Raw genomic sequence first — 9,785 nt, 5'->3', positions numbered from 1 at the left:
TATTAATACATAAATGATAAACTTGGCGTAAGTCCTAATAGTTATAATTAATTGATAAACGACCTGAGCCAAGTCATTTGTAACATCCATGATTGTAATTAGGAATTCAAGAGGCAAAGAGGCTGAATGGCACTAGTCTTGATGAAAATGTATATAAGATCTGTTTTTCATACTTGTATTGTACATTCGAAATATCGGAGAGAGGCATGGCGATAATTAGATAATGTCACTTTAATTTATAAAATTTATTCTTATAGTTTCTTTATCAATAAATATATTTACCACTTGAGGCTCTTCATCAAATAGACAAATACCAATCATTCATAGGATTGTGTCGAATATTTGACCACTTGATGATTTTCATCAATATTTACCGGTTGGGAAGATTTGCTCATTTGCATCCAATCTAATATTTCACCACTTAAGAACTTTCATTAGGTATGTTATTAACCACAAATGGACTTAAATCCAAATATTAACTATTTACCGCATGAAACTTTACGTTTAAATATTTACCACTTGAAGATTTACACTCGGATATTCATCATACATGTATTTTCAGCAAATACGTGACGCTCATATACATACCAGTTAATGACTCACCCCGAGCCAACTTATACTTATATATTGTTTCAAATCAATTAGTTAGGATATAATAGCATGCAATCCAATATCAACTTGTATGTGTACACTTACCACTATAGTGCTTATTTGCGATATACAATTTTAACTGTCTAGACATCTAGTAATAAATAGTAACTAAGATCGCACTATGAACACACAACAGTCACCAATCACCATACTATTATAAAGCTTGGGTTTGTACTTGAGCTTGTTTAAATTTTGGGTTGTCTCAAAGCTTTTAACTAGTCAATGCCTAGTATTATCTAACTCGTTTTGTTTAAACATTGTTTTCTCAGCTAAAAATATATCTTCAAAGTAAAAGATTTAGAAAACTTTATAGGTGTTATGCTAACCCTTCAAAGATAAAAACTTACATATAAACAACTCATAATGTTATTATTATCCAGGTACGGGATTTGATAAAGACATTTTGTGCTAGATGGTCGACTTTAAAAAGTTTAAAGACAAACAACTAATAAAACGTTAATTTAAATTTAAAAGCTATATGTTGAGAATTGAACAGTTGTCACTGTGTCATCCTTTTGATTGCACTTAATTTGACTACCAACAAAGTAAAAAAAAGATGAATATCACCATGACATTACGTGGAGAGATGGATGAGATAAAAGTGTAAAGAGTAATTAGTACATTAGTGTAAAAAATATGATTTTTCAAAACGCCTTTTTGTCCTTTTTAACCGAAAATAAGTTTAAAAGTCTAAAAGTATTAACTTAATTGGAAAAAGGTCATGATGTTTTCTTGCCACTATCAATATTGTCTCAACCTATAATATATGAAAAATGTTACGAAAAAATGTGTGAAATCAAATAAAGATGCTATAAAACTTATTCTAGGCCAGAAACCATGTTTCCTTACTGACTCGATTTTCTACCATTCAAAATACCATACCAAAACAAATAAAATAAACCTATAAAATAATTCTTAATCCTTTACCAAGCACCCCTTCAATTTCCATTTTCTTTCAAAACAACCCATTTAACTTTTCTTAATAACATGTTTCAAGATTAAAAGTATCCACATTTTAACTTTTCTTTTACGACGACTTTCTTGTGTGTTAAGCCATCACACTCTCTAATTTTGGAGAATCTCGTTGTTCAGCTATGACCACATTATGTTATCTTAACCGGGTCCACACCGACTTTCAGAGTTTAGCTTAGGCATTTCGTTGGAAAACTATACCGCTGACTACCATTTGACAGTCGTTAACACACGACGGGATAAAAACCCGGGTGAACTCGGGATTCGAACTGACAACCTCGGGAGGTCCAGCTCAAATCATTTATTTCCATGACCCACCAAAAGTGACACAAATAAGGATCAAACTTAAAATCTCCACTGGAAAACCCAAACCTCCTACCTGTCTATCATTACGTCACAACTCACGAGGAAGGACATTTTAACTTCTTGACTACATGTTTCAGGGTTAAGTTTCATAAAGTAAAAAAAATCTTATCATTACAAAGCTTCGTTTTCAGTAGAATTGACTCAACTATTTAAAAAGGGTTTGCGACGCAACTTTTTACCCGTTTACCTGTTACTTTATTGTAAATATGTAATCGTTTTGAGTTTATTGAAATCAAATTCCTAAAAAAAAAGAATTTACAAATAAATATCAAATATCATATGAATATACTTTTATTACATACTAAATACCTATTATTAAAAACCAAAATCAAAACAATCTAATAATAGATACTAAATAGTGGTCAAATCAGATAAAATAATAAAAAAAATAGATAAAATAAGAAGTTATGTCGAAAACGCGGCGAACCCTAAACTCTCGTTCCCCAAATGTGTGAACCTCCTTCAACAGGACCATTTCCTTTTTCCCTTAAATCCCCAAAATACCCCTGACTTCGACTAATCTATAATACCCGGTCACCCCCAATCCACCATCCACTCCCCTGCCCGAAACTTTATTCCTTCACATCCCCCCCTGCCCGTACATCTCGGTCAGTCTTCTCATGCTCAACACTGGATAATATTCTATTAATTCTATTAATTATATTCTATTAAAATTTTCTATTAATATAAAATATTAGCCTATCCATTGTGTATGTATACTATCCATATTTACATGTTTTTTGTATCTACAATCTATATATATATATACATACATATATTATATTCTGTTATGTTTTAAGTTCTAACAATCTAACAAACGAGCAGTTGCGAATTACGTACAAATAATATGTGGAGAAGAGCGGTGGCGCGAACGGTGGCGGTGGTCGGAAACGTACGGCAGCAGCGGTGGATGTCGGTGGCGGCGACGACGACGGTGGTACCGAGTCCGTGTATTGTGCATAAGCGTGGAGCTGATATTCTGCATGATCCGTGGTTTAATAAGGTTCGTAGATCTGGAGTTAATATATTCAGTGTGTATATATATATATTGTGGTGTTTGATGATAAGAGTGTGTAATTGTGTAATTGAATAATTGAATTTTGACCTAATTAATTAAAATTGTTTCGGATGTTTAAAGTGAATACGTTTAGGCTATGCGTTATACTCGAATCTGGACTATTAGTCACGTCATGAGAGTGGAGACTAGCCGGTCTCCACCGTTTGATTTATTTATATTTATTAAATACAAAAAGAGATAACAAAAAGAAAAAAAAACTTTTTGATTGGGTGACTCCGCCACTATTCATGTCATGTCATGTCAGCGTGTATACTCCATAGCCTTACTGGTATCACGGTGTTATGTACTTAATTAGATAATATAAGAGTGAAAACACAAAGTTAAGTTTTGTTTATTAGAATTATGAATGAGATATGCTACAGATTTACAACACATGTGCACGTATGCGTGACTTTGTTAGTTGTACATTCACATCGGTAATGGTCTCTTATGAGACCACTTGAAGTCGCTATCCAAGAGATTTTATGTGGCTTTTGAGAGAGCACTTGGTATTGTAAAATTTTAATTTTACCTAATTAACTAAAATTGTTTAGTATAGTATTATAATGTGTTATGGATTGATATTTTGATTGAGGAATTAGATTTGTGGATAGAGTAAATATTTGGAGGGAACCTGAAAACCTATCAATTTGTATTTTTGAAATTTGGTCAAACATTATTTAATTGAAGAGTGAGTTTATATATGTTATAGTTATGTAGAGAATGGAATGGGACAAACTTGTGATGACGATAACAAGGACCATCACACTCACTTTTTCTTTATTTTTATATGTTTATTTATTTAGATATGAGTTAAGGCACATGTTCTGACTTTTCAGGACAACCTTTCTTTTTCTTCATAAAGGAAACTAAAATGTGATTTGCCTTTTGAACTATTATATACCCTACATGTTGTTTAAACTATTTTTTGTAAATAATAAAAGAAAATATACATGTTGAACTAGGTGAAATATAAACAAGTATCTTAAATTATGTTGGTTGTCATAAATGATAAAAACTAACATGGTGTGGAACAGTGAAAGGGTAATCAATCTTTTGGAATATTGAATTGTGTTCATCTTTGTTTATAAGCAGAATATATACTAATACCATCTGTTCTGAAGAATAAAGATTAGCACATTCCTTTTCAGTTCTAAAAGAGAATGCATGTATTCATTGATTGGAATAATATAAACTAACATGAAAATGTTCTTTTTTTTTATTCTATTCTTTTCAGAAGCAGATTGGAGGGTTGATTAAATGAAATTAATTTTTATAATAGTTCCTAGGATGTATTTTTAATTGTTGTGATTAAATAAAAATGTGATTTTTTTTTCACACTTTTAATTGTTAACTTTTCACTATGGGTTTAGTCTGGAGGTTATTTGGGTCATTTTACTATGGCTGTCTAGCTGGTATGAAATTTTCATTTTTTATTGACAAGTGCTATATAACTTCATAGAGTCTGGATCAGAACTTATTAATTACATAATGCTTACATTCCAGAATTTAAGTTTAATTCCTGTTAACAAAAGGACAGAATATCTATATAGACCAAGTGTATGTTACTTCTCATCATATACAACAAATATAACTAGCTTTACACTAATCAGTGATTGTGATATTTTCAAGAGCAGGATACAGGGTTCCCTTTGACTGAAAGAGACCGACTTGGGCTTCGTGGTCTCCTTCCACCACGTGTCATATCATTTGAACAACAATATGAGCGTTTTAGTGAGTTTTATACTTCATTTTTTGTTTACTTTTAAGGATATCATTAAAGTTGCAACACTAATATCTTAATATCTGTCTATTATTAGTGGATTCGTATCGGTCGTTGGAAAAGAATACAACTGGTCAACCGGATAATATCGTCGCCTTGGCAAAATGGAGAATCTTGAATAGACTACATGATAGGAATGAGACATTATACTACAAAGTATGTTTACTGATAAACATTATATATGTTGAATGATTGAACATAATGCATCAATGTATAATGTTGTGATTTTTTTTTCAGGTACTGATTGATAACATTCAAGATTTTGCTCCAATAATTTACACTCCTACAGTAGGTTTAGTATGCCAAAACTATTCCGGATTGTTTAGACGCCCACGTGGAATGTACTTTAGTGCAAAAGATAAAGGAGAGATGATGTCAATAATCTATAACTGGCCTGCTAATGAGGTATATAATGGATTCTAAATGTGTTCATATATATTATGTGATCCCTTTTGTTATAATATATGAAAGTCTGTTTTTTTTTGTGTGAACAAATTATTCAGGTAGATATGGTGGTACTTACGGATGGTAGTCGTATACTGGGCTTAGGTGATCTTGGAGTTCAAGGAATTGGCATTCCTATTGGGAAACTTGATATGTATGTTGCTGCTGCGGGTATCAATCCACAAAGGGTATGTTTTTTGTATAAAAAATCTGAATTTATTTGATACACTGCTTGCATCTTATTTTAAATCATCACACTCAACATATAATTTTGTGAATGTTGCTATCTCAGGTCCTTCCTATTATGCTTGATGTTGGAACCAACAATGAAAAGCTTCTAGAAGATCCTCTTTGTAAGTGGTCATATATATAGTTATACAAGTTATAAAGATTCGACATGTTATTTCTGAGTAACTAACTGAACCACATAACTTTTTTACTTTTAACAGATTTAGGACTAAGAGAACGAAGGTTGGAAGGAGATGAGTATATATCAATAGTGGATGAATTGATGGAAGCTCTTCATACACGTTGGCCTAAAGCTGTTTTCCAGGTTCATGTCTTTTCCGAGTTTTATTTTTATATATTTGTTTTATACAAACAGTTTTTAAAATAATCATGTTAAATCAGTTTGAAGATTTTCAATTCAAATGGGCTTTTGAAACCCTTCAAAGATACAGAAAGAAGTACTGCATGTTCAATGATGACATACAGGTTAGAATCTATTTACTTTAATTCCTGAAATAATGTTAGAAGATTCAAATTTATGCTGATATTATGGTTTTTAGGGAACTGCTGGTGTTGCGTTAGCTGGATTGCTTGGAGTTGTTAGAGCACAAGGTCGTCCGTTATTAGATTTTGTAGATCAAAAGATTGTTGTTGTTGGAGCTGGAAGGTAGTAAAAAGAATATACTATAACTAATAATATTATACTATCAATACCAGTTTAGAGTATTTGTGATACATAGAACGTCTAATTTTTTTTATATTGTATTCAGTGCAGGGCTTGGTGTTCTTAAAATGGCCTATCAGGTTGTTTCAAGAATGACGGGAGGAAAACCAGCAAATCCTCAGTTTTACTTAATTGATAAAAATGTATGGTATTAAATATCTTTTGTTATTACCATTTCTTTCACCTCTTTTAAATTTTAACTTACAAAGTTTTGTTGCAGGGTCTAATTACAACAGAAAGAAGCGGTGTTGACCCGTCAGCTGCACCATTTGCAAAAGCCGTTGGTGAAGTTGAAAGTCTAGGACTCCGTGAAGGATCTGATCTTCTTGAAGTGGTACACATTTTTTTATTTATATGAAAAACATATTTATGAATTCCTTTAATTTATGAAAAAAGGAATATTATGATATTTTGCAGGTAAAAAAAGTCAAGCCTCATGTGCTTCTAGGTTTATCAGGGGTTGGAGGTATTTTCAATGAGCAGGTGTGTAGTATTTTTACTGCAGTTTGCCCTAAATTTATAGCCTTTCTTTAAGAAAGTTTCCATTTTATTATAAATATTTTAAATATATGTGTGTGCGTATTCAGGTGCTTAACGCCATGCGAGACTCTGACTCCCCTAAACCTGCCATATTTGCCATGTCAAATCCCACAGCCAATGGTCTGTCTTTTATAAACCTCATGCATATCTTCTTTTATGGAATCCGTTAATATACTTTTTTAAACTTTTTATAAGTTTTATAATTTTATGAAACAGCTGAATGCACTGCAGCGGATGCTTTCAAACACGCTGGCGAAAACATAGTTTTTGGAAGTGGAAGCCCTTTCGAGAATGTTAATCTTGGTATGATTTTTCCGTTAATTCCTGTTAATCATGCACGTAATTTTGCTATAGTTGACTAGTGGCAGTTTTTACTCATTTACTTGTGAGTGATTTGGGTGTTATATATATTGATGTTATCGTTCCATGGGCAGAAAATGGGAAGATTGGTCATGTAAATCAAGCAAATAACATGTATTTGTTTCCCGGGTACGTGCTTATATTTATATAAACACACGTATGCTGTTTTTATTATTAATTTGTCATAATATGTCCGATATCTTTTGCTTATCTAGGATTGGTTTGGGAGCTCTACTTTCTGGCGCTCGTATTGTATCAGATGGAATGTTGCAAGCAGCATCTGAATGGTATGAACTAAACAAAATCATCTTGAATTAAACTAAAATGCTAGTTACTTTATATAATGTATATTCTCAAAATATAAAATGACAACAAGGTTGGATTCTAATTAATTATTTTTCGTGTATTCAGTCTTGCTTCATATATGACTGAAGAAGAGATCCAGAAGGGTAAATTCTTCCCATCTATCGGCAGGTACTGTACTCATAGTTTCACTTTTTGTTCCATTATTTAAGCGGTTTACGGGTCAGGCCTAAATTGACCCATTCATTAGTAAACGGGCCATAACTGCTACCAATATTATTGCAGTATTCGAAGTATTACTGCTGAAGTAGGAGCTGCTGTGCTTAGGGCTGCAGTCATTGAAGAGGTAGCAGACGGATGTGGTGACGTGGGACCCAAAGAGCTCACACACATGACAAAAGTACATATCAAATCTCTACAACTTTTAACATTTTTTTATTTTTCTTTGAATATAATTAATTAATGATGATTAATTATAATGTTAAATGCAGGAAGAAACTGTCGAATATGTAACGAGCCACATGTGGTATCCCGTTTACAGTCCCCTAGTTCATGAGAAATAAAGCGGCCAGAATGCGGTTGTGCAGATAGTTATGCGTTATAAGATAAGAGGGTCCCGTTAGTAGCTTAATTATGTGGCTAGGGAGAACTCAACTTGTTTGTTGTTGAGGTTCTGTAGGTCGATTAACCGAAAACAATTTTGATCATTATTGACCATCATTCGTGGTCGTCATCACCTTATATATTCATTATAAATTATAAAATTGGGTTTTGGTTTTTCTTTAGGTGTCCAATATGAGAGCTATATTTATGTAAAACTCTTTTTATCTGTCACTAGAAAAATACATTATTGGAGAATCTTTGATTTAGTTGCTTGTTGACTCATTGCCATTGTAGTTAGAGGTGGGTCAAACATGCTGGTTAATGGGTCAAACAGGATCGGGTTTAAACGGGTCGGTTGATATTATTATTTGATGACATTTTTTTCATAAATAGTTAATGTGTTAGCTGTTATTCGAATAGTTAGAGTTTTTTTACCAAAATGGGAGAGAGGGGAAAAATATTTACCAATATAGGTGATTTGAAAACTATTTACCAAAATAGGTTTTTTCTTAATAAATTTACCTTTTCTCACTCAATCTTATTAAATAAATTAATTTCTATTAAAAACTTATATATAAAAATCATAGATAAAAAATAATTTAAATAAATTAAATACATCTTTTTTTTCCATTAAACTATTCAAAAAAAAAAGTTTCTGGAATCCGTTTCCAACATTTACGTTTTGTTTTATGAAAATCGATTTATAAGAAAAACTATTTTTTATTCTCTTTGCTTTTAATTTCTTTATTATTGTTATTTTTATGGTTTTCTTTAAGTTATTTTACATAGGAGTCTTTAATAACTAATTTGGACATAATAACGATATTGGGAACGATGTTTACTCGGAATCTGTTTGGTTCAATTTGTCATCGTACAAATAAATTACTGAACTCGTGTATAGCTTATGATATAAAAAAATGCTCTAGTTTGAATACATTTTTTCATTCAACAAAATTTAAATGGAGATGTAAGTTATTTTTAACGTATGTTACTTATAGAAAAGATGAAAATGAAATTTCAAAAGCAAAAAAATAAAACATAAAAAATTGAAACATCGGTCTAGACCATAAAACAACTCCAAGCTCATTTTTTTAAAAACTCATATTGATAATAAATAAATAAAAATATAAATATAAGAAACAGTTTATAAGAACATAAGTCAACAAAATGAAAAATAAACTCATTTGATAATAAATAAATAAATAAAAATAGGAATATAAGATATGTTTTACAGGAATATATCTTAATCGAAATGATAAACAAAAAAATAAAAGTTTAATTTTATTTTAACCCACGTTTTTTAACACTTTTCAAACTCATTTATATATGTTTTTTTTATATATAAGTTTTTAATAGAATTAATTTATTTAATAAGAAAGAGTGTGAGAAAAGGTAAATTTATTATATTAAGGAAAACCTATTTTGGTAAATAGTTTTCAAATCACCTATATTGGTAAATATTTTTCCCCTCTCTCCAATTTTGGTAAAAAAACTCCGAATAGTTCTCATCTTTAAATAAAGGTCGCACGCATTGAAAATAGTGACTTTCAACCCATTTCACTCATTACCCCTTTAGCTATCTTTATTGACTCGACTTTCAAACCATTTGACCATTTTGAGATAAAACAACCTTGTAAAATCTTATTTTAGGTGGAGGAACGTTAAATCTTATCAAATACTCTGAAATTTAGTTTGCCTTTTGTTTCGTTTTAGTCGGTTCGGGGTTTTTGTTTCGTTTTGATCGTTTTTTGGAT

At 31.2% G+C, this 9,785-nt stretch overlaps 1 protein-coding gene across 1 annotated transcript; it reads left to right on the top strand.

The window, feature by feature from the left end:
• The first annotated feature begins 2,712 nt into the window (after positions 1–2,712).
• On the top strand, positions 2,713–8,397 carry LOC143621041 (NAD-dependent malic enzyme 59 kDa isoform, mitochondrial-like). The gene is made up of 19 exons (XM_077092576.1): positions 2,713–2,992; positions 4,684–4,780; positions 4,867–4,985; positions 5,067–5,234; positions 5,333–5,461; positions 5,566–5,626; positions 5,723–5,826; positions 5,904–5,987; positions 6,062–6,168; positions 6,272–6,368; positions 6,446–6,559; positions 6,643–6,708; positions 6,813–6,885; positions 6,982–7,068; positions 7,200–7,254; positions 7,341–7,412; positions 7,537–7,599; positions 7,714–7,828; positions 7,920–8,397. The coding sequence occupies exons 1-19, from the start codon at positions 2,837–2,839 to the stop codon at positions 7,989–7,991; spliced, it is 1,839 nt and encodes a 612-aa protein (XP_076948691.1). The 5' UTR covers positions 2,713–2,836; the 3' UTR covers positions 7,992–8,397.
• Positions 8,398–9,785: the final 1,388 nt, after the last annotated feature.

This window comes from Bidens hawaiensis, unplaced genomic scaffold (genome assembly GCF_021521415.1).
Source record: "Bidens hawaiensis isolate Kalapana, Puna unplaced genomic scaffold, B.hawaiensis_p1.1 tig00002772_1, whole genome shotgun sequence".
NCBI lineage: Eukaryota > Viridiplantae > Streptophyta > Magnoliopsida > Asterales > Asteraceae > Bidens > Bidens hawaiensis.
The sequence above is the reverse complement of the archived record's forward strand: the minus strand, read 5'-3'. Positions and strand labels throughout refer to the sequence as shown.

Bases quoted from the DNA above. Each gene is read 5' to 3' on its own strand.
- LOC143621041 (XM_077092576.1), top strand. From the start codon at position 2,837: ATGTGGAGAAGAGCGGTGGCGCGAACGGTGGCGGTGGTCGGAAACGTA. The intron at 2,993-4,683 runs GTTCGTAGATCT...TTTCAAGAGCAG, and splicing joins ATGATCCGTGGTTTAATAAG to GATACAGGGTTCCCTTTGAC. The intron at 6,169-6,271 runs GTAGTAAAAAGA...TATTGTATTCAG, and splicing joins GTTGTTGTTGGAGCTGGAAG to TGCAGGGCTTGGTGTTCTTA.